Below are 25813 nucleotides of genomic sequence, written 5' to 3'. Positions count from 1 at the left end.
TTTTGAAAGTGAGAAATGTGGTCCATTGTTAACTTAAGTTAGTTCCGCATAGAATCAACCCATAAGTGGTGATCAATTAATTATTCATCTCCTAATAATATAGTTTTTTTTTTCATTTTTATGTTTCTTACGCTTGGGATATTTTCACAAAAAAGGGAAGTTATAATTGTTACATTAAGATCTTCATGGTTTGAATTGGTTCAACTTAAGTTGGTCACCTCGACCAATAGACAGTTAAAATATTATCGCAGGTGGACTTGAATAGATTTAAAATTATGGTATATTTCAACACATTTGGCAATGGAAGCGGTTATAAATGTGGTGGTAAATGTGAACGTATATCTTTGTTGTTTATTTTTAGTAAGGCTATTTATGGCTATGTATTTGTTATGATTAGGAATTATAAGTTTATAGAATCAATCAAATATTTACTATAAGTGCCTCTGAAGCACTTAGAGTAAGTTTATAGAAACTCCTAGGGGTTGACTCAAGTGGTAAAGGCCTTGGGTTTGGAGGTATGCTCCCTTCAGGTCTAAAACTCAAATCCCATTGAGTGTAAACAATCTCTAGGAGCCATCGGATAGAGGGATTTTTCTTTTGAATTACCAGAGGTGTACTTGCAAAAGACTCCTTGTTAAGGGTTTATGCACCCCCGAGATTAGTTGAAATACTAATTCCGGACATCCAGTACCAATAATAATAATAAAAAAATAGAGGCATAAGTTTATAGAAGCACTTTAAGGCAGAAGTAAGTATTATGAACAAAAAGGAAAATAAATTAAGAATTTGAAAATTTTTAATATATGATAAGTTCATCATGGTTGTGTAAATAGATGTGCTTCCTATCATGCTTGTTCTTATTGTTTGAAGCACTCATAAGATTATGTAAGATTTGATTGTGCTTTGAATTACATGTTGATGACAAGGAAACGAAAAGTTTTACCTGCTCACATGGGATATAGTGATATTAATTTATCAAGAGTTAAATTGATTTTTAAGATTGGGCTTTTGTTTTTAATTTGTGTGGTATTGTTAGTGGCTGTTTGGGATTGCTATGGAAAATAGAGTATTTAATTGTAGAGCTTTGTTAAAAAATTCTACTACTGAAAAATTATTTACAGTTTTGGTAAACATGTCTAAAGTACTTCTAAAGTTTTTATGATTGTTTTTAGGGTATTACATAAATATCTCTGGTGGTGTTTTTCAATAAAAGCTTTAGTTTGGGGTTCTTTAAAAAAATGAGTTTTCAGCTTTATTAGGGTACTTAAAGTGCTTTTTATAAATTTACTAAATATACTAATTTTTTTAAAAAGAGCTTTTAATTTGTTAAAAGTTCTTTTCATGTTCTCAAACTTAAAAACAGGCACATAATGACTGTGTGGCATGTGCAGCAAAATCGAAAGGTCAGCGGACAAAAGCCTTTCTACGAGTCTTAAAATATTCCAATGGAGGAGTTCTTGAGGTAATTGTTGATATTATTTTAATTTAATTCATTTTGAAGTTTTCAAAAATGTTCTTAATTTTATGATTCCAAAATAAATAGAGACCAAGTAATAAGAGAACAAACTCTAACAAAGCCCAATATACATGTGATCATTGCCTACTATACCCGTTGCTGGTTTGTTTCCATAATCCTAGCTCTGATATCTAGGCTTGCATGGTCCGACAAAATCATGCACTTTGTAAAAATAGAATAAGAGTTGTTGTTAAAAAGCAATTTAACTTCCTTTGCACTCAAATAAGATATAAAAATTAGAGGAAATGCACCAACAATGAGTTGGTCCATAGAATTATACACTACAACATATTTGAGTTTTTGTGTCTGTTTAGAATTTGTGATGGTCCCTAAACTGTCACAGAAGATATTATTTAGTGACGGTAAAGTCGGAATATTATTTGAACAACATTTGGACGTATAAAAATTACATTCGAAAGTCTATAATACGCCATTGTTTTAGAGTTAAATATGTTTGAACATATATCATTATTCATGTGAATGAGATCATGAACCTATATAGTTCGAAAGTCAGCCCAAATTATTTAAACATCAACCCATATCATTTGAACATTAAACAAAATAATTAGAACGGCATTCGAGATAGTTAGAACATTACCCAAGATAGTTCAAACGGCTTCCATATCATTCAAATGTTGCCCATATTGTTCGAACGTTACCCATATCATTCAAACGTTACCCAAATCGTTTGAACGTTGCTCAAAATAGTTCGAATGTCACGTCGTCCCATATTGCTTGAATGTCAACCCAGATTGTTTGAATGTTACCCAAGATAGTTCGAACATCACCTAGATAGTTCGAACGTTATCCAAAATAGTTCGAACATCAACCCAGATCGTTTAAATGTTACCCAATATAGTTCAAACGTTATTCCAGATGGTTCAAACATCACCCCCAAATTGTTCAAACGTCACCCTAGAATATTTTAATGTCACTACAAAACATTTGAATGTTGCTATACCTTTGTGTTAATTTGTTTAAACCATCCTAAAATACAATGATCATTTACTTTGTTAATGTTGAGCATTTTAGTTTGGTTCAAATATTAGTTTTACGTTCAAATATATTTTTCCAGATCATTCAAATGTCACTCCATATGAATGTTACCCCAGATTGTGCAAGTTGAGGCTATACTTTGTTAAGTTTGGGCGTTTTAGTTGGGGCTATATTTGCTGATATTGATGTTTTGGGGTTGAAGCTATAATCAATGTTATATGTTCATCAATCTTCGTTATATCAAGTCACATGAGAACAATATGAATTCATAAGTAATAAAAGATTTTATTCATAAAAAATAGGCATAAGCCCAACTACACAGGATGCGGTATACAAAGGAATACCTACTATTTTCCAAAAATGAAAGGAAAACAAAAATAGATTCTAGATATGAAGTTCAATCAAGTTTTTAAGCATCTCATTGAGGTCAGGTTTTGATTATCGGAGTTCAGATTTTCTATGATAATAGATGTGGAATGATATTGAGAAACAAAAAATGTCTCTCATCCACCTAGTTAAAAGATAAATTTTATTATTTTGTATTTATTTGCCTTCAATGTTTAAACAATCATCATGTTTATTTATTTTTTCTTATTTTGGTGATTATTGCACATTTTGTATATTTTTATACTTGTATACAATTTTATTAATTATTACAAAAAAACTGGTCATGTTTCCTATTATTGAATTAAAGTTTGTTATTGGTGGATTGACATTTGTATGGAATATAAATAATAAATATAAACACTAAAATTAATGATAGTGCGATATTATCAAATTCTTATAAAAAGATTGTAATGTTCACGTTCAAACATTAAGACATGGATGTTCAAACATTTCTAAGTTCACATGCGAATGTTAGTTATGGACGTTCAAACATTATCATGTCTACGTTTGAACAATATTAGACACACATTTAAACGTTATACTATCTTTATGTTTGAACGTTCAAATGTCAAATGTAGATTTATACGTTTGAAGTTCAGTAACATGCAATGTTTGAACATTATTAGAGTCACATTCAAACGTTATACTATCTTTATGTTTGAACATTTAATGGTTACGTTCGAATGTAGATTTATATGTTTGAAGTTTTGTGACGATTTGTTGGTTTTTTTTTTTTTTTTTTTTGTCGGTTACCTAAAACTATGATTTGTTATAGTGATAAAAAGTGAGTTACATTCTTTTTCTTGATTTTATGTAAAATTGTACTTTTTTTTGTGGTAATGATCTTCTCTAAATTTAACTTTCTATAGAATATTTTCCCCATTTGCAGCCTGCGAAATTGTACAAGTTAAAGCATCTATCAAAGGTGGAGGTTATAACAAATGATCCTAGTGGATGCACGTTTACATTGGTTTGATGAATCTCTGATGAACCTTTGTACATTACACAATACACGTGAATTCCATTTAGCTAAATTTCTCTTGGTGGCAACTTGTGTGTCAAAAAAAAGCAAAGTTTTCATTCAAATCTCTCAAGATTGGTTTTTCTTTTATTTGTGTATTCCAACAATATACATATAAGACACGTTTTATTTGTTATAGGGTTTTGATAACCTCAGGAGCCAAAGTGTTGCTCCACCTCAGTGGACCATGCGCAATATTGATGACAGGTAATTTGATGAAGGCAATATACTCTTAAAAATATCATTCTGTTTATCATTTATCGTGGGAAGAAAAAAATTTAGTTATTGATTCTTTGTATGCACTTTTATCTTTTTTTTTTTTTTTTTTTCTTTAGGAACCGCCTTTTACTTTGTATCTTAAATATCTGCAAAGATATACTGGGTCGGCTTCCCAAAGTTGTTGGTATAGATGTTGTGGAGATGGCTCTATGGGCAAAGGTGCATATGACACTCTTGATCTACCTGTCTGATTTACTCATGTGAATTTTAGCGATGTGATGGCTTGATCTATTCATTTCATTTCCTGGTAAATAGGAAAACACACCCTCAGTGAGCACTCAAAATAACCTTGAAGATGGGCCAGTTGCAGCAACTGTGACTGAAACTGAGTTGAAAGTGACCGTTGAAAAAGAACTTGTATCCCAGGCTGAGGAGGAGGATATGGAAGCTCTTTTGGACACGTATGTTAGCTTATAACTTTCGTTGGTCTGAGGTTAAAGATTATAAATTCCTTTAGCAGTATGAAATGCAAATTCAAGCAAAAACTGTAGGATTAAGGTGGAGAGGATACTTTGAATTCAACTGTTGATCAGACTATGTGCTTTGAGGTTCTTAATGATTTTCTGAAACGAATATACGGAATGAGTTCGAAATTTTTGAATTATGGGTCTGCATTGATACCAACTTTAATGAACCATGAGGAAGACTGCGTAGAGTTTGATCTCTCATTCTTGTCTTTTCTTTTCTTTTTAATTTGTTGTTTTGAATAACTCATGTACTAGTTTCTTGGGGTTGGCCCCAGAAATTCCTAGCCGTTCTGCAATAGAGGATCAGTTCTAAATTTTTGAATTATGATCTGCATAGTACTGCGTAGAGTTTAATTGCTCATTCTTTCCTTTTCCTTTTTTTTTTTTTTTTTTTTTTTTTGAATAACTGTACTAGTTTCTTGGGGTTGCCCCAGAATTTTTTTTTTTATTTTTTTTAATTTTTTTTCTTTATGTTCATTTCGGTGTCTTCTTATATTGTGGTGTCTTTATATCAGTATGTTATGAATAACTGTACTTTTCGCTGGTGTTAATATCCAGTGGACCTATAATTTCCCACAGGTGCAACTAACAACATTTGTGTTTCGTATATCGAATCAAATGCTGTCATTTTTATTGTTTAACAACGTTTGTATATTTAGAATATCTCAATATATCAATGAATAATATTGAAAAGATTTGAATTAAGATATCTTATTAGAGTTTAAAAAAATAAAAAAAAAACTGAATAAAAATATTATAAAGTTAAAAAATTATTTAAATATTATTTTTATTTCGAAATTTGAAAAATAGTATTATTTTTTATATTTTATTTGAGAGTTTAAAAAAGTTAAAAATTGAAGATTTAAAATTAAAAAACATTTTACGATTGATTAATGTTTAAAAAAATAAACATTTAGAAATATCTAAAAATATTTGAAGAAGTTGCCAAACGGGCCCTGATATTTCTTCGCCATGCAATGATTTATTTTTGTCAAGCATCATGTCCATTAGGGTACTTTTGTATAGATTTGTCTTCTATTTTTTTAGGAATGGGTTGACCGGCAGTGTTCTGGAAGCAACGATTTCATACAGCTTTTGTACTTCAATAACTAATGGACCTAAAGCAAACACCCACTATTAATTTTTATTTATTTATTTATATATGTTGAAACTATCTCAATGTAACTAGAGTTTTCCAAAATGACGACTTTGCAGGTATGTCATGGGTATTGGCGAGGCAGAGGCATTTTCTGAACGGTTGAAGCGGGAGCTTCTGGCTTTGGAAGCAGCAAATGTGCATGCCATTTTGGAAAGTGAACCTTTGATAGATGAGGTAATTAATTTTGGTTCTCCATTTTCAGAGTACTTGGTGAATGGTTTTACTGTTTATGATTATCAATTATGAAAGTCCTTTAAGATGGTAGCTACAGTGGTGATTTATTTGTTGATTTGTGGGTCTGCATGCAGGTGTTGCAAGGCCTTGAGGCAGCAACATACTGTGTGGACGACATGGACGAATGGCTAGGCATATTTAATGTTAAACTTAGACACATGAGAGAGGACATTGAGTCGGTAGGGGGACTTCTACATACTATTGTTTTCATGTGATTTTTCTCTTTTAGTTCTTGTCAGCCCTCTATATATTTATTCTCTTGTTTTTTTTTATGAGATGTGATGTCACAGGATTATTTTTGATCGATAAACAGAAATGTATTGATGATAAAGATAGGCATAACCCATGTATATAGGGCATATACTAAAGAAACACCTAAGAATTTCTTGTGAGTTTCTCTTCTTGTTGTAATCCTGGCTGGCCACTATTTGTTTACCTAGCTTGTCAGTACATGTGATAGTTTTGATGTTTATTTTCACATTTCAGGAATAGTTCAAACAAACATTTTGAAGGTGGTAACTTGAACTTTGTTTTTTTTTTTTTTTTTGTTTATAAAAAAAGCTTTATGGTATATTCTGCTGGAGATTGACTCGTGTTGCTGCTATTCTTGGATTAGGGTTTTGTCTAAAGAGTTATTGTGCCATATGCCATGTAACTAACATTGCTAGTAACTCAGTTGGCAAAGGCTAGGGGATCATTCTTCCCTCCCACGTCTGAGGTTACAGGTTTGAAACGGCTTGCCTTAGTAAAACTTATGAACCAAAGTATGGGGCCTTTACATGTTGGCACCTTGGTGGGGTTGCGGTGACGGACTGCTCCACCTGAGGTCAATAGCTTTGGCTCAAACTGAACATGCTACAGGGAGTGGGGGCCCTTATGGTTATGCCCAGAGGAGCAAGCTACACTACCCGCCCCTACCCACTCTTTTTGGGGGAGAAAAAAAAGAAGCTAACATTGCTAGTTTTTCGTACCAAATTCTGTTGCCGCGGCAATGTTTTTTCTATTTACTCTTCATTTGGGCAAAAGTATATTGTTAAATTGTAACCTTGATGGCCTGTAACCTTCTTACCCATATACAGATAGAAACCCGCAATAACAAATTGGAGATGCAATCTGTGAATAATAAAACTCTCATTGCGGAACTTGATAAGCTTCTTGAGCGGTTGCATGTCCCTTCGGAGGTATTTCTCTATCATTTCATTGTGAAAATAAGATTACTAGTTGTACTTATATATATATATATATATATATATATATATATATATATACATACAAAATCAGATTATGAAAATATTTTGGTGAGCTTTTTAGGCCTTTTTTGCTCTCAAATGAAATTTCCTTGATTGCAGTATGCAGCAAGTTTGACAGGAGGTTCATTCGATGAGTCTCGCATGCTTCAACATATAGAAGCATGCGAGTGGTTAACTGGTGCTTTGCATGGCCTTGAAGCTCCAAATTTTGATCCTAACTATGCCAAAATGCGAGCTGTATGCACTCTGCCTTTCTCTTTGTTTTTGTCTATTTTATTTAAACAATTATGTGGTCTAGCAAACTATCCTCCAGACAATATAGGACTTTGCATTGTTCTATATTTATGCTTATTACAGTGCGCGCTTGTTAAAAAGTGACATGGTGCTTCATGACCTCTATCTTTTCATAAGCTACAGAATGAACTAATGTTGTGTTAAGATCAGATCATGTACTTCGGCTATGCCTTGCCTTTATTAATAAAATGATTGCTTACCTATCAGGAAAAGAAAAAAGATCTGATGATCATGATTTGATATAAACCAGAATTAAGAGACTAACTTTAGCATCTCCTTCCACGAAACAAGGACGGGAAGGGGAGATCTTGGGTTCACTCCTGCATGGGGGGTGCATGAGTTGAATTGGGACAGCGAATGGGAAACTGTAACAATGGAGTAGAGCTACAGAAAATTGAAGTGCCAACTCTATTAATGCAGATAGTCTTAGGACCATGGAACTTGAGTCTTTTAACATCACCCTATATTTTTCAAATGTTCGGTGTTTTACAAGTCCTCTCTCATCTTGGTTCCAACATCAACTGCCAGCATCTTGCTCCATATTTATCATAGCTGCTAGCTGCCAAACTGACTATACCAGTTGAACCTGAGTGTGGAACTTTGACTCAATATCTTACTCATTGAAACTCACTGGTTAACGAGTACTAGTGAGCTTGAATGATGATTAGATAAGATTTTCTCTAGTACAATGGATCTAGATTATAAAGCCTTTCTGAATATGAATATATTCTTTGAAACTGTCTCATTTTAATCATAGTAGCTGAAATACTTGTAGGTCAAGGAGAAGCGGGCAGAACTTGAAAAGTTAAAAAGTACATTTGTCAGGAGAGCTTCTGAGTTCTTGAGAAACTACTTTGCCAGCTTGGTGGATTTCATGATAAGTGACAAAACATTCTTTTCTCAGGTACATTTTCCCCATTTTTGTGTTTTTTTTATTTTTTTTTATTTTTTTTATAAGTAAAATGAAAATTTTATTGATACGATTGAAGTAGGCAGAAGCCCCATGTACACTGGTCCTTTTTTTGTGAGATGGAATTCTAAATATTGCTTGTCTGCTTTTATTGAACAGCGAGGACAGCTGAAGAGGCCTGATCATGCTGACTTGCGGTACAAATGCAGGACATACGCCCGCCTTCTTCAACATCTAAAGGTTAATAGTGAGACAAATGGCAGTAAATGTAAAAGCTAGATTGTGTGTGTGCATGTGTCTTGTTTTCAATTTCTTACTGTTTTACCTGTTGCAGAGTCTTGATGAGAATTGCTTGGGTCCACTGAGAAAAGCTTATTGTATCTCCCTTAACTTGCTTCTTCGTCGGGAGGTCAGCAATACAAATCTTCTTTAGCATCATCTTGATTTTACTTTTGTTTTTGCACATTATCAACATATATATTCATCTGCTGTTAAGGTTGTGCAAGTTTATCTTTATTTTAGTTTTTTTCATGTAAAGATATTGTATATTATTTTTTTCTCCCTTTTCCCACTCGACCAAGTGAGGACTTAGATGCCATGATTTCTGGTTGTCTTTATGATTTATGATGGGAAGGCTTTGTTTCTCCATGTACATGCTAGTCAAATGGATAATAATAACTGCATTCCTTTATACTAAATTTGTGTTCATTATCCTCTTGGTCATATAACATTGAAGTGCGTCATTTTCAACTGGTTTAACTTTGCATAATTCATTATAACTAATTCAAATCAAACGCAGTTTGTTGGGTTATGCTATCTGCCTTACTTGCTTAGACACAGCAAGTAATGCATAGATGTCACTCTTGTATATATCCCATGTACTTGGGCTACGCTTTTCAATTTCATCAATAATATTTTTGTTTAATGGGGAAAAAAAAAAAAAAATTGCTGCTTTAGCTGTAAAGCTCCCTTTTAGCTGTCTTTGGATTTTGGAACAAGTTCACTTGCTTGGCTGCATATATCCTATCTTTGCTTGACTGAGAGGCTTATCTGACATAAATATTTGTTTCTAATCCATGCTTTCTTAAAGGCCAACCACAATAATGGAAATTATCTAATTTAAAATGCTCTAATACCCCATCAGAACTTAGGACATGTTCCTTACACCAGCTAGTAAGGTATGTAGTCTAACTGACATTTGACTTATTGGGCCCTGATTATCAAATATGGTCAAAACATATATAGCTAATGTTGAATAGGGCTAATACTGCTCATTGCATTAGGAAAAAATATAGTTATTTTTAACTTCTTTCCGAGTGCCATGCTGCCTGTCCATATGTGTTTGGAATTTAAGTTCTATCTATTTCTTCCTCTTGATATAGTGTTTCCTCCTGCATACTTTCTGTGTACTTGTGCTATACTATTCTTCCGTTAGCTAGTATGAATAAAATCTTTTATAGGTACACAAAGTATGCACCTTATCCATGAGATATCTTGTAAATTGACTCCCAACTACCCCATAACATATTCATATGGTTTTGGGATGACCACAGAAATAGTGTTCCATGTTTGGTGTCTTTACTTGATTTCCTTAATAATGGTGACTTTGTTTGCTAGGAGACCATTCTTTTTTAAGCTGAATTTTTACAACAGAAACCCCAACCTCCCTCCTCTCCCACCTACCAGAAAAGAGAAATCTGTTAGGCCCATTTGCCATCTTAAATATTCTGCTAATGAGGGAAAAATAGAGATCGTAGGTAAACTAGTCTCGTACATCTTTTCTGGTTAGTTTAATGAAGACTTCATCTTCGAAACATGCTGTTATTTTGTGTTAAAAAAAATATTCTATGTACACTCAGTGTTTTCTAATTAATGCAGTCTCCACAGAGTTGATGTGAATACTTGCTTTAAGGTGTACGATTAGGTGGATGCACTGTTCTAGTTATCTAGATCTTGCGTTTCGTATTAGGTTGTGGTATTTCCAGTCTCAATTCTAAAATATGGTTTGAAAATTCTATTAATTATTTACAGGCTCGTGAGTTTGCAAATGAACTTCGTGCTAGTACAAAAGCACCAAAAACTCCAACCATTTGGCTTGAAGCTTCCACAGGCTCTGGTCAAAACACGAATGCTGCAGACACTTCTACTGTTTCTGATGCTTATGCTAAGATGCTGACGATTTTTATTCCACTTCTTGTAGATGAGGTTGGATTCCTCATTATATACATTCATCAAAATCTCAATTAAATTATTTGTGCTAAGCTCTATTTTCTGGCTCAAACTGCAGAGTTCCTTTTTTGCGCACTTCATGTGCTTTGAAGTTCCTGCACTTGTTCCTCCTGGTAATAAACCTGCATATGGCAACGATGATGCCAATGATGATGATCTGGGGATTATGGATATTGATGAAAATGACAGTAAAACTGGTATTCGACCCCCCTCCCCCTTCTGTCTTGTTTAAGTTTGTAATGTATGCTCTGTAGTTTTGTTGCTCTTAATTTTCTAACTGTGATATTAATGAAATTATTTATCTTATGTAGGTAAAAACTCAACTGAGCTTGCAGCACTAAATATCTCTCTTCAGGATTTACTTGATGGAATCCAAGTAATGTACTCAAGTTACTGCTAATTTAAGTCCACGCAGCCACAAGCCTCTGGAATTTGTAGTTGCTTTTGTTATGTGACAATGTTTTGATCCTATCAGAAAAGGTCACATGAATTTATGGAAAGTATCTTTTCTTGGTCAATAAGCAAATCTATTTCTGAACTCGAAAGACTAGGGTGTTTAAAATGGTCTAAGTCCAACTCCCAGTTCTCTGTTTGGATATGATAGCCAAGTCGTCAACTCAATAAAAGGGACGGCTGAAGTGATAATGGTCAGACAAGTTGATATTCTTCGAAATGTGCTAGATACAAAACACCCAAATATAATAGAGTGAAGCTAATAATGTTCTTTTGTGTAATAGTTCATAATCTTTACTTATAAAAAAAAATAGTTCATAATCTTAAAATTTTCCCATATTTCTTTCTAATTTAAATTTTATGAATTGATGTGGGTTGTTAAGTGACCTTCATCTTCTTCACAACTGCCTTCTCCATTCTAACTCATGATATTGTATTTTAGTGCTAGACACTACTTGGAGGTGCTTAATTTAGTTTTAAGAACAGATGCCGATTTATATGAATTTCAGGAAGACTTCTATGCTGTGGTTGACTGGGCATACAAGATTGATCCCTTACGCTGCATATCAATGCATGGAATTACAGAGCGCTATCTCTCAGGTCAGAAAGCTGATGCAGCAGGATTTGTGCGTCTCTTGCTTGGTGACCTAGAGTCAAGAATTTCTACACAGTTTGGCCGTGTAAGATTTAACTATAAGCAGAAGGAAATCATGATCATATGCATTATGAGGAGCATGATCTATAAAACCGTAACTTGTGAATTTTGTTACAGTTTGTAGATGAAGCTTGTCACCAAATTGAAAGAAATGAGCGCAATGTGAGGCAGATGGGTGTCTTATCATACATCCCAAGGTAAAGTAGAAACCTTAGGCTTATGCTTCTCTTGACTGATGTAAATTGACAATTTGCTGAGAATATGGACATTGGAATTTAAATATTACACTTTTTGTTCAGCTGATACAAAATTTAGGATATAGAAAAAGGAAGTAGTAATTAGAAGCCTTCTTTTTTAATATGTGGATTCAAAATTTCCTGAAATACATGTGAGTTGTCCAAGGTATGTAATGTCTGTAGTGTATGTTTAGGGGGCATCGGACTAGGGGAACTTCCCCTTGCATTACCTGAGGTGTACTTGCAGGAAACTCCTTGCCGAGGCCTGCGCAGTCGGGACTATATTCTCGACAACCGGTGCCAATAAATTTTTTTTAGCATTTTGTTTAACTTTGTGGTGAGCTCAACTAGTTGCACATGACCTTTAGTTGATAATGTTGATGTTTCATGTTGAGCCCCTATAATTATTTGGAAGACCATAAAAAGAGGAGAGAAATTCTTGTGCAAGTATGGCATAGACTTGGAGTAACTTTTATCTTGAACAAGGGGGTGGAGGATCTGAATTTATAGTTCACTTGTGCTAACGTGAATCAAGGTTTCTAACTTGTAAGCTAAGAGAAGTTTGCTTTGCAACTTGATTTTAAGGCATGAAAAATATGTAGTGACCCTAAACAAGCCCAAGTTGCATCTGGGTTTATACTCCAAAAGGACTAGTTAACATTATAATTGGAGCTTATTGGAATCAGTATAAACTACAAGAATACCAAGCAATGTGGATTTTCATTGACCACCTCTTTTACTAAACCTGGGATATTACAATCTCCTCCCCTTAAATCATTGGTGTCTTCGTTAGGCCGTTCCGTTGTATAGGTGATAGGGCTTAAGTTCCACGCTTCTGGTGTAGAAGTCACATCTAGGCTGATACTTCAAAAGGTATAGTCAATCTTATGATTGGAGATGCTTGGAATTATTATAAACTACAAGAACATCTCTCAAGCAATGCGGGATCCCATTCTTTACACCTCATACTAAACTTGTGGCATTACATATAGTTCATAAGGTTGATGAGCTCTTTATATAATTTTCAATTAACCAATTTGTTGTCTGGGCATATGTTAGGCTGCACTTGCTAGTTCCAAAAATATTACCAAACGTTCTAGATTAGTTGGAGCAATTTACATCCTTTAATTATTAATATAATTATCTAAATAAGTTTGAAATGCTATAAGGGTCTGGTAGAAAATAATGTTTTTATGCTTCTGTATTGAATAATATCAAAACCAAAGGTTAAGTTAGTTTCTGCTTATGAATCTTCTTTGACTTCACTTGTATCTGTTTGTCAATGCACAATGTCGACCCAACACAACAATAAAAACCACTCAAATGGTGGGGGGGGGGGGGGGGGGGGGCAGTAAGTGATCTGTTCATCCGCCTGGACCAAAAATCTTGAACCAACTTGTTGACTTCTTTTTTTCTGATGAGTAAATGCTAGAACTTGCTGATTTCTAAAGCTTGTGAAAAATGCTCATTTTTTACTTGCCTCAAATCTAGGTTGGTTCATGCCAGTTTATCCAATTTGGACCAAAATATTAATTGGACCAAAACTCTTTAGACTTGTATGCATTCTGTTGTTTTTTTCTTTTATGATTAAATTGTCCCAACTTGTATAATTAATTTTCCCCTTTGTGTGTAAAATCTTTTCTAGATGAGGTTATCTGGATTTTGTGGTGGTCCAAAAGCTTGTTTTAGATTATATTTGTGGAAATTTGGAGAAGTACAATGGTATTAAATTTGCATTATAATTATGTTGTAAACTTCAATTCTCAGTTTATAGTTGTTCAGAACTTTTTTTTTTTTTTTTTTTTTTTTGCATTACATCAATATGTTTTCATCATTCAATGTCACATTGTGAAAAAAAATACGTTTTGTTCAACACATTTTCTCTCCGTACACCTGCAAAAAAATAGTTTTTTTGTTTCGTCAATGATGGTGCAACGTTAATGATCGTAGTAGCACAGATGGGGTTCACAAGAGAGCTTGTGATTGAATCAAAGCTATTTGTGCTCGTTAAGGAAGGAGGTCTGCTACGTATCACAGAGAGAGGGTGGTAGAGTGAGCATGAACTACTGTTGGGAGTTTCCACTGTGCAATGGCTTGGGAGAGCATTGGAGGACTGTATGTTAGGTGTTAAGGAGGAGTTCTACACGACGATGAGGGAGGGACATCGCAGCTTTATATCACATCGGTGCTCGAACAGCCGTGATCGATATATGGTGGTAGTTGATACAGTGAGGGAGGGAGGCGAAGCTTCATTTTTATACCCGAAGAAGAGGGAGGGAGGGGATGGAGAAGACTGAGGGAGGCACTGCAGGAGTACCTTGAGGAAGAGAGAAATGCTGAGGGGACTCGCAGTGAATCACAATTGAGGCCAATAGTGAAAGAGCTTCAACCGTACACAAGGTCCTATAGGGAGGTGCTTATGCCAACGGCCGTTCACCGTGAAATGCGAGTAGGGCACGACGGCAGAGATTCCAATGAGCATTTCTACACCTCCGTGTGCCGCATCACCGTCGAGAGGCGGCCAAAAAGTGCCGATGGGATGTGGGGGTGGGTTTACTCCGGTGAACACTATTTCTGAGCTTCTCATTGACTCTGAGAGAGACGTGAGGGAAGGAACGTGTGTGGATGATTCTGGCAGTGAAGAGTTAACTCTTTCTAAGGAAGAAAATAACCAGAGACTCACCCAGGTGCTAAGTGGGCATGTTGGGGAGGGTGGAAATCCTTTCGGGGAAGAGACTCAAGTTTTGCCGATGGAGTTTAGAGTGGGTGACCCAGTCCCTCTAAACTACATGTTACCTAATCAGTCTAGTGTTTTTGATTGGGTATTTCACAAGGTGAACGAAATATAGTAGTGTGTGGGGATGGAGTGTGAAGGGTTCAAGGAAAAGTTTATGGCTCTCCTTACCGCCATTGAAGTGGGGCACCAACAACACAGGAAAGCTGGATCAAAAAAACAGCAAGAGCTTAAAAGGTTAACAGGGTCGATGAATTATGAGGGTAGTTCCAGCAGGGACAGGTCAAAAGGGAAGGGGCTGACCTTCCCTCAATAAAAACCAAAATTGTGTCATGGATGTCCATGGGCTCAATGAGGTTAATAAGCGTCTTCAAATAAGGAACTTGATGCATGAGTGGAAGGTAGACATTGTTTGCTTACAGGAGACAAATGAAATTAATTACTAGAAGAGTTGTACGAAGTTTATGGAGTTGTGTACAAGTGGATTGGGTGTATTTGGCTTCAAATGGGGTGTTAGGAGGTGTGTTGGTGATGTAGGATAGACGAGTGGTGGAGAAAAGATAGGAGTTTATAGGGGCTTACTCGGTAGCATGCTCTTTTATGTGTGTAACAGATAACTTTTTGTGGGCCTTTACAGGTGTATATGGACCAAACTTAGACAACAACAGAAGACTATTGTGGGAAGAATTAGTTGGAATACATAGTTTTTGGCACCTCCCATAGTGCATTGGTGGAGATTTTAATGTCATAAGATTTCCAAGTGAATGTTCATTAAATAGAAGAGAGTGGCCAACAATGATAGAGTTCTCAGAGTGCATCTTTGATTTAAACTTAGTGGATTTGCCACTAGTAGGGGCTTCTTTCACATGGTCGAATAATCAAACGGGGTCTCGAGTGGATAGATTCCTGATATCACCAGAATGGGAGAGTCATTTTCTGGATGTTTGGCAAAAGAGAATGCCTCATCTTTGCTCAGATCATTGGTCTATCATGCTAGATTGTGGTGGCATCCAAAGAAGGCGCAGGTATTTCAAATTTGAAAATGTGTGGCTGAAATCTGAAGGCTTTGTGGACAGGGTTAAACAGTGGTAGGCATCATATTAGATATAGGGGACCCCCATCTTCACCTTTACGGGTAAACTGAAAGCTCTAAAAAAATATTTAAAGCTTTGGAACATGCAGTCTTTTGGTAATATAGAGGAACAAGGAACGCAAGAAAAGCAAGGGGTTGGAGATTCAGGAGTTAGAGAGGATACAAGAGGATCGGCCTCTTAAACAGGAAGAAGTAGCTCGGAAGACAGTGTTGGTGGCAGAGCTTGAGAGGATTATTTTATTAGAAGAGACCTCTTGGGGTCAAAAATCAAGAGCATTGTGGTTAAAGGAAGGAGATCGTAGCACGAAGTTTTTCCACCGAATAGCCAACTCTCATAGAAGAAACAACAACATTGAGATGCTGAGAATTGATGGAGTGGATTGTAGGGAAGAGCAGGTGATTCACAATCATGTGGTTGATTTCTTTAAGCAGCTACTTACCGAACAGATGGGATGGAGGCCTACGCTTGATGGTCTTGGGTTTGATTCCATTGGGCTGCATGATGTTTGTCGATTGGAGAGGCCTTTTGAGGAGGCGGAGGTTTACGAAGTGGTGAGGAAAATGGTAGAGACAAGGCAACGGGCCCGGACGGTTTTTCTATGGGTTTCTTTCAAACATGCTGGGATGTGTTAAAGGATGATCTTATGAAGGTGTTTCAAAAGTTCTTCTCAGCTGGAAATTTTGAAAAAAGCCTCAACGCCACTTTTCTTACTTTGATACCAAAGAAGGTTGGGGTTGCGGAGGTTAATGAGTTTCGGCCTATTAACTTAGTAAAATGGGGTTTATAAGATCATTTACAAGGTACTTGCGAACCGCCTTGGCGAAGTATTGGAGAAGATAATTACAAAACCCCAAAATGCTTTTGTAAAGGGTAGACAGATTCTTGACGCGATTCTTATTGCCAATGAATGCCTGGACAGCAGACTGAAAGCTGGCACTGCAGGTATCATTTCCTTCTTTATCTTCTTGGGCGGTGTGGTTTTGGGGAGAGATGGCGGTCGTGGATCCGCTGGTGCATTTCAACGGTGAAATTCTCTGTTTTGATAGACGGAAGCCCAGCTAGCTTTTTTCATAGCACACTAGGTTTACAACAAGGAGAGATCCGTTGTCCCCATTACTTTTTCTTATTGTGATGGAGGCGCTAAGCAGAATGACATCGGCAATGGTTAACAATGGGTTCATGGTTGGATCTGAACCAGGTTCGAGCACTGAAGGCTCTTCTCCTTTGTTTTGAAGAGGCGTCCAGATTGAAGGTGAGCTTCGACAAATTAGAGATGGTGCCAATTGGAGATGTTTATCACATAAGACGGTTGGCCAACACTCTAGGGCATAAGATTGCCTCTCTCCCTATGACTTACCTTGGACTCCCGTTGGGGGCATCCTTGAGAGCGTCTTTGTTATGGGACACAGTGATTGAGAAAGTTGAACGGAGACTAGCAGGATGGAAGAGAATGTATCTATCAAAAGGTGGTAGGATTACCTTGATAAAGAGTACTTGATCTAATTTACCTACCTATTTTTGGTCTCTATTCCCTATCCCTGCAAGTGTGGTGGTTCTAATTGAGAAACTTCAATGTGACTTCTTGTGGAGTGGAGTGGGGGGAGGAGTTCAAATTCCACCTCGTCAAGTGGGAGAAGGTATGTCGCCCTATCTCCAATGATGGTTTGGGTATTAGAAATATGAGAATTTTTAATCAGACGCTACTTAGTAAATGGTTTTGGAGATACAATAAGGAATCAGAAGCCCTATGGAAGCTGGTGACTGAGAGCAAATATGGAGGATTATGGAGAGGATGGTGTACTAAAGAAGTGGGAGGGGCTTACAGAGTGGGGTTGTGGAAACACATAAGAAGAGGATGGGAGGTATTCACTAGACAAGATTTCTTGTGGGTGAGAGTTCCAGGATTAAATTCTGGAGTGATATTTGGTGTGGTAACAGTGCTCTACAGGATGTATTTCCTTCACTTTTCCGGTTTGCAAGTGCCAAAGATGTTTCAGTAGTTGAAGTCATGGTGATAGCGGGGGAGCAAATCCAGTGGAATATCAATTTTAGTCAGCTGGCACAAGATTAGGAAATGAGCAGCTTTGAAAAAATTTTCAGCCTCTTATACTCTATAAAACTGTGCAACCAACAAGACGATATGTTCTGATGGACACCTACAGGTAAAGGTTCTTTCTCGGTTCCCTCTTACTACAAGAGCCCAATATTCAGTTTCCATGGAGAAGGCTATGGAGACATAAGGCACTGCCCAAAGCAACCTTTTTTGTGTGGACAACTTCCTTGGGTAAGATCCTCACAACTGACAATTTGAGGAAATTGAGGGTGATCATCGTAGATTGGTGTTGCATGTGCAGGAAATGGGGCGAGTCGGTGGACCATCTCCTATTACATTGTGAGACAACTAGGGTGTTATGGAATGAAGTGTTTAGTAGACTAGACTTGGCTTGGGTTATGCCCGAGACAGTGGTGGCAGTTCTGGCCATCTGGACAAATCTAAGAGGCATTCAACAGATTAAAGTTGTGTGGAAGATGGTCCCCATATGTGTCATGTGGTGTTTGTGGCAGGAGCGCAATGAACGAACATTTGAAGTCAAGGAGAGATCACTGGAGGAACTAAAAGCTTTTTTTATTAGAACTCTATGTACTTGGGTCATTGCTGTTAATTTTAATGGCATGGATCTACATGATTTTCTTGTCTCTATTGCGCCTACTTAGATAGGGCATACTTTTTGTATTTGTACTGGGCTATGCCTTTTTGTTGATTAATAATACTAATTTACTTATCGAAAAGAAAATATGTTTTCGTCATTCTTTTGGATAGATTTGCAACTCTTGCAACTCGAATGGAGCAGTACATCCAGGGACAATCTCGGGATTTGGTCGATCAAGCATACACAAAATTTGTGAGTGCTTTCTTCTCTAAGATGTAATTGTGTTATTGTTGCATGAACAGTACACTGCACATAACAAGGTAATGGTTTTATCTCAAAATTCAAATGCAGGAGTGCGGATTGTTGGTTAGAGATGTGCTCAGTTGAGTGACCATTAGCACTATGTATAAGCATCAACCTAGATGGATTCATTTTTCTTGTGGTAGTTAGCAGTATGGTGCATCAAAATAATCTAAAATGACCATCCAGCAAGGAGATATTTGTGTGCTTGTAGAACCAGATTAGAGCTTGAGTCAGAGTTGTGTATGCTATTTATGCTTCACCTGTATAGTGATTGAATCATAGAATACATCTGAGAGTGTTTTACAATAGGAAGCCCAAATGAATACTGGCCTTTTAAGAGCACTTATATCATCTTTACCCCCTTTCTTTTCGGTGATAAAAACCTATTAAAAGAAATAAAAGGGGAAACGGCAAAGTACAGAAGAAGTATAAAAAGGAAAATATCATTTTTACTGCATGTCCGTAACCCATTCTAATTAGGTCATTTCATTCAAATACTAAATCAACCTAATATCAATAGTAGTTATTCGATTAATTCATTAAGTGTTAACTGTTGTCTGTTGGTTAGTTATAAAAAAAAAAAGTATTAACTGTTGGGTTCTTTGAGTGTAAATAAATTTTTCTCGACTTTCTGCTGATTTTCTGATTATTCAGGATGGGAGGTAGTGGCGAACCCTATTTTCCACCCAACTGCTCACCCAAACAGAAACCTGTGCAAATGGGGAATTTTTCTTTAATGTTAAATACCTTGGTCTGTATCTCCATTTCATTACTATGATATACAAGCATCACTTGGTGAAACCTTTACCACCAAATCATATATCAACTCGAGATTAGGGATGCTCTTGGTCCGCATTCCTGAAAAAGTGGCCTGCTAGTGTGAAAATTGTTGCTGATGACTTCTTTTGCTTGTTCATTTGGTTTTCATATTATGGGGGATGATATTTGTTAGTTTTTTATATATAAAACAGATTTCTTGTGATGGGGTCTGGTTATAAATTAGTCTGTCCTGTATTAATATGTTCCTAACAATAGGAGTTATTTTGACAGGTTAGCATAATGTTTGTTACGTTGGAGAAAGTTTCACAAACAGATCCAAAATATGCTGATATGTTTCTGTTAGAGAATTATGCAGCTTTTCAGAACAGGTATGTTTTTTTAAAATAAAATTTCCATAGCTAATGTTGATCTTCATGGTGTTTTTCAAGGTAAAAAAATTTTGCTTCTCAATCTCTATCTCGTTTACTACTTGGCTGATTAGAAGCACTTGAATGCAGTTTGTATGACCTAGCCAATATTGTGCCTACATTAGCCAAATTTTATCATCAGGCAAGTGAAGCTTATGAACAAGCTTGCACACGTCATATCACCGTGATTATTTACTCTGTAAGTAATCCACCTTTATTGCCTCATGGTTTTCAACTTTTGATACATTCCTCGACATTTTATTTGGGAGGCCACATCCTCATTCTGGCTTTTGCAGCAATTTGAAAGACTCTTCCAGTTTGCTCGAAGAATTGAGGATTTGATGTACACAATCGCGCCAGAAGAGGTTAGTCTGCTGGTGATTGTATCATCCTACGTTCATAGGTTGATAAGCAAAGTTCCATCAGACAGTCTAAAAATATGCATCACTGCTGCTTTTGTAGAAGTAATCACTGTATGTAGATGTACTCTTTGGAATTAAGCTTCAATTTTTAAAAAAATCCACACATACATGTGTGTGACCAATGACCCATGACCAATAAATTCATAATTTGCTTAAGATGCATAGGATTCGTCTCCATTAAGATCATCTCAAGGTGGAGGATTCTGGAGCAGCATTGCATGCCTAAATTAGACATGGAGTTTAATAGTATTGTCAGTTTATGCCATTTGGGATTTCTGTCATGATCTTCTGTTCAATGAATTTCAAAACTGTCCGCGGTACTGTTTTCCATGTTAAGATGTAAATTTGTGAGTAGGGATGGTTCTTTCACTAAGGTAATGTAGCTCTAGTAGTCTTTTATACATGGGTGTTTTAATGAACTGTTTGGTAGAAGCCTTAGCCGTTTTCCTATCAGAAAAAATATTAAATAAATTTGTGGTAGCTGTTTCTTATTTTATTGATTTAGGTGCCCTGCATTTATTAATCTGCTCAACTTTATGGCTTACTTCATATGCCTTCACAAATTTTAGATTCCATTCCAGCTTGGGTTATCAAAAATGGATCTCCGGAAGATGTTAAAATCTAGTGTTTCTGGGGTAAGTGGCTACTGCTTGATTATCCCTTCCTCTCAAACTTGACTTGGTACTATCGAAAGATAATATTGTTGCTTCCATGATACAGGTTGACAAGAACATCAGTGTAATGTATAAAAAGTTGCAGAAGAATTTAACTTCAGAGGAACTTTTGCCTTCTTTATGGAATAAGTGCAAGGTAAGTTGGATCCTCTCTATTAAAAATATGTTCAGGGCTTAGTATTTGAGAAGGGCTGTTTTGCATGGTCGTTGGCATAATGTCATACAGATCTGTTGAACTCTAATACTCTGTTACTGCATTGAGTAGAAATCTGATTGATTGCCGTTAAAAGTATATAGGAACCAAACTTTAAAACATAAATACTGGGACAATAGAAGAACGGAAAAAGAAAGGGAAAGGAAGCTTGTGCTGGACGAAATTTCCTCGAGCTAAATATTGATTCTCAACCTCTACTATCAAAGATATAGGAAGTGACTCTCAAGTCTTGCAGTTAGGGGTATAATTGTGCTTAGTTTGAGCAAGTACTGAGTGGTCAAACCCCATTTCGTTTAGTTTTTATTTGAACATGAGTCGAGCTCAACTTTTTATCGAGTTAGATTTTATATTCATGAAGAGCTTGCTTAATATTCAAGCAAGTTCAAGATTGTTCACGAGCTATTTCATTTAGATAAAATAGATTATTTATATTGTATTTTAACTTTATCTAACAATCTTGACAAGCAAATTTTTGACTTTTTGCCAATATCTTTGTAAAGTTTGTATATACATATGTTAACATTTAGATTCATAAGGATTCAAGTAAATGAAATAGCTCCTCGAGCTGAGCTTTGTAGGAGTTGTATCATTAATAATCGATTAAAATTTGTGATCATAAATAGCTCATTTAATAATTGGTGACCATTAATGTGATTAGCATGTTGACAACGTTTTTTATTTTGCCAGAAGGAGTTTCTAGATAAGTATGAAAGTTTTGCTCAACTTGTTGCAAAGATTTACCCCACTGAGATCATTCCATCTGTTGTAGAAATGAGAGAACTTCTGGCCTCCATGTAGAGAGAGTTCGAATTGTATGATCTTGAATTGTTTCTTTTTCAGTAAAGAGGTGTTTTAGCCTGCTGTCATCATTCTTTAGTACATTTTTTCATATAAATTTGATTCATTGGCCAAGCATTTCAGGTCTCTCTCGTATCAGCATAGGTTGAATAAAAGTCATGTATAATAATCACAGCGGGTGGTATATATTAAGTTCATATATCTGTACATGCTTTTTTTCACTGATATATCCGTACTCTTCAGTATTGTAGCATATATTTTTTTGTTGAGGGGTTCCACCTGCTTTTCACACTTGTTCTTCTTATCAATGGTCAAACCTACTTGTAAATCACAGTTCTCCCGCAGGCTTACTTTTGCAATATACCTGAGTCTAGGTGATATCCTGACCGTTAAAAGAACTGGGTTAGTTACCTACCTATGATCTGATTATGTGCACTGTTAATGTCGAATATCCATCTCAACTATACTATTGTAGCTGTAAACAAAGTCTTTGTATACCCACCAAGTTAAGCTTAAGCCGGCCTTTTGAGATTTTGTTCCATAAATAAGTTGAATTCAATCCTAAATAATCTATGATATTTGATGTTGTCCTTTCCATTAATAGTATGAATCATATGAATATTTGATGTTGTCTTTTCCATCCGAACAGGAATTAGAAGAGATGTGAGTTTGTATTTATGGTCTGAGAGGTAGTCTCAGCTATCATCATCATCAACTGATCTCAAGAACCTTTCTTTCTTTGTTTTTTCATTCGCTTACCATTAATAAATAAACAAACAAAGAAAAGAAAAAGGAAGAGGATGATCACAAGCATGGCATACCGGTTGGGTTGGAGGTTTTGGTGGATGGCTTGACATGCTTGTGTAATTAAAAATAGCTGAACTACGTATTTTCGTCCTTATCTCTCTCATGTCCATACAATACAATGCAGCATCATATTCAAGAAAATGACATTGAATAAATTAAAGAATGAATAAAGTAACTAACCTTTTGCAATTCCACTAATGACATAAATCCTCTTGGACCAGTTAAGATTTATGTTGCTTCCATCGTCTAAGTCAAGATATCAGTACAGGTTTCCATTTAGGTCAAAATCATATATGAGAAAATTTATGTTGCTTCCATCGTCTAAGTCAAGATATCAGTACAGGTTTCCATTTAGGTCAAAATCATATATGAGAAAACATTCACCCTTGCTAGTCCTTGAGCAACAGAAACCTCTAAACCTAACAAGGTTTTCATATCTCAATGAGTTCAATAACTTCAAACCCTGCTGCTTGAGGATGCTAAGAAGGCTTGATGTGAACTTTAATGGCTTTCTCTATATGTGCGAAAAAAATCGAGATTTGGGTTTGTCCCTACTGGTATATCTCTTCCATCCTTGATTATTTATACAAAAGTTCTCAGTTTGACATTCTTTTGATTTCTCTTTTTGTGATTTTTGTTGTGAATTGATCTCTACTGATTATATTTCTTTTTTTACTTTTAAAAAAAATTATAAATGAAAATGAAGATTTCATAAGATTAAATGAAGGATTTCCATATGGTAGAGATAAGAGAGGGACGAAAATACGCAATTGCTTGAGGAGAGAGAGGGGAAAGAAAGGGAGAAAGCAACATGGATGGGAGAAAACTTGTCTATAGTCAATTCTATTTGTCTTTTATGAAAAAACATATTTGTCACAGTATTATTAGAGGGTGTAAATCTATTCTTAACACCCATCATGTTTGAAGTTTCTCTCTTTATATAAATATTGTCAATCATAAAGCTCGGACAAGTGGTTTATACAAATAGTTGGTCAAAATTTGATCGTTATTTGCTTTTATTTGCCCTTTCGGTAAGAGAGTTACTATGACAACTTCATAATGTACCTTAAGAGCTTGTCACTAGGCCTGTGCAAAAAAACCGTAGACCCAATCCGTCCACACAACCTAACCTAACCCGTTCGGCAAAAGCGGTTCAAGTTAGATTTTGGATTGAACCAGTTAAACGTCGATTTCAACTTGATATGCTTTAAATTACCTTAAGTTTGCATTTTGTAGACCAAACCCTAGCTGGCTAGCCCTTTCCATTCTCTTCGTCATCATCATCGCCTCCATTCTTCATCATCATCAACTCTGTTCCCTGTCGACTCTGTTCCCCTTTGTTACAGATTTGAAGCATCCTCTTAGTTGTACAGTGTGCTATAGAAGGAAGAGAGTGACTTGACTAGAGGAAAATGAGTTGTGGCCAAAATGATGGAAAGAACTGGAATTTTGGTAAGTCCCCCTAGACACAAATATCTTCATGAGATACCAAAGGTTCAGAGCTATAAAGTGGGCTCTTTTGGTCGACAAGTTAAGCTGCCAAAATTTTTCAAGAAAGCTTTTTATGAAAATATTTATTTCTTTCCAAAGAAAATGTAGAAATTAAATCCGTTCATTGTCGCCTTTGTCTCCCGTCGCCTTTGCTCCTTTCTCTTATGGTTTTGAAGTATCCTGTTAGCTACCACACTGTGTGATGTAGAAGGAATAGAGAGACTTGACTGAAGGAGTTGTGGCCAAAATGCTGGAAACAACTGGAATTTGGGTAAGTCCCCCTTGACACAAATATCTTCATGATATACTAAAGCTATCAAGTAGGGTCTTTTGGTCAAAATTTTCCAAGAATTTTTTTTTAATATTTCTTTCTTTCGAGAGAGAGGAAAAAAAAAAAAAAAAACCTTATTTGTTGTAATGGGGTTGGGTTGTCACCTTGAAGAAACATTTATTGCTTAAAAATTGTGTTTTTTTTGGGATAGAAGATGTTCTCTTATGAAGTCTACATGTATCATATCAAACATTTGCTTATAATATTATATTTTGTTTTGCACAGGATAATACATGTGTTTTTATTGTAACGCTCTGGTCCCGAATAAGTCGGAAAATTAGCTCCTATCACTTAAAATCATCTTCCAACCACATAATATATACTTCAAATTTCTCTATCAAATAAAATACTCATTATTTCACATTAATTACTCCAGTATAATTAATCTAAAACATCACAAAGTCTCAAAATAAATGTCAACCTCTCACGTACCGTGTCATCAGAACATGACAAATTTAACGAAAAATAGTCTTCAATAACCATGTCATTTTTCTGTGCTTAATTCTCTATACTTAGATAATCACACCCATGCTCCATACTCTCGATCCTCAACTGAAACAGTCAAATCATCTAAAAATATTATGGAGATAAGGGGTGAATTATCAATAACTCAGTAAGTAGAAAACATATACTAGTATGTAAACATGAACATTTACAGAGTTCAGAATGCGAAAAAAATATTTACTTTCAGAATGCAGAATCAAAACATGTTAACAAATATCATAGTGAAACTTTTTTAAAACAATATTAATCAAAAATAATCTTTTAGCATATCAAAATCTGAGACATCATCTTCATATCATCACATCGGGACGGATACAATGTTTAACTCTCATAGTAGGGTTATAAACCACCATTATACTTGTGGTGGGGCCGTATACTCTGAATTGTGCCGAATCCGCTCCGACCCCGACTCCAACTTGTCGGAAAGGAGCCGGATTTTTGGACTTTTTTTTTTTTTTTTTTTGTCTTTTCTAACTTCATATTTGACCCACTTTTTTAAAAAAAAAATTATGGGCTT

At 35.7% G+C, this 25813-nt stretch overlaps 1 protein-coding gene across 1 annotated transcript; it reads left to right on the top strand.

The window, feature by feature from the left end:
* The first annotated feature begins 3333 nt into the window (after positions 1-3333).
* On the top strand, positions 3334-22416 carry LOC121242212 (exocyst complex component SEC3A-like). Its single transcript, XM_041140104.1, has 24 exons — positions 3334-3369; positions 3789-3869; positions 4060-4127; positions 4256-4358; positions 4455-4600; positions 5882-5999; positions 6134-6238; positions 7139-7240; positions 7409-7546; positions 8379-8507; positions 8673-8753; positions 8848-8922; positions 10545-10718; positions 10801-10939; positions 11054-11118; positions 11705-11875; positions 11968-12047; positions 18736-18817; positions 19919-20016; positions 20146-20254; positions 20352-20420; positions 21047-21112; positions 21198-21287; positions 22053-22416. The coding sequence occupies exons 1-24, from the start codon at positions 3334-3336 to the stop codon at positions 22161-22163; spliced, it is 2436 nt and encodes an 811-aa protein (XP_040996038.1). The 3' UTR covers positions 22164-22416.
* Positions 22417-25813: the final 3397 nt, after the last annotated feature.

Source organism: Juglans microcarpa x Juglans regia, chromosome 8D (assembly GCF_004785595.1).
Source record: "Juglans microcarpa x Juglans regia isolate MS1-56 chromosome 8D, Jm3101_v1.0, whole genome shotgun sequence".
Classification (NCBI taxonomy): Eukaryota; Viridiplantae; Streptophyta; class Magnoliopsida; order Fagales; family Juglandaceae; genus Juglans; species Juglans microcarpa x Juglans regia.
Note: the sequence above shows the minus strand (reverse complement) of the source record. Positions and strands in the feature narration are given on the sequence as shown.

Excerpts from the sequence above, each read along its gene's own strand:
- LOC121242212 (XM_041140104.1), top strand. The coding sequence starts at position 3,334 with ATGGATGTTCAAACATTTCTAAGTTCACATGCGAAT. Across the intron at positions 10,940-11,053 it reads TGAAAATGACAGTAAAACTG|GTAAAAACTCAACTGAGCTT; the intron begins GTATTCGACCCC and ends TATCTTATGTAG. Across the intron at positions 21,288-22,052 it reads CTTTATGGAATAAGTGCAAG|AAGGAGTTTCTAGATAAGTA; the intron begins GTAAGTTGGATC and ends TTATTTTGCCAG.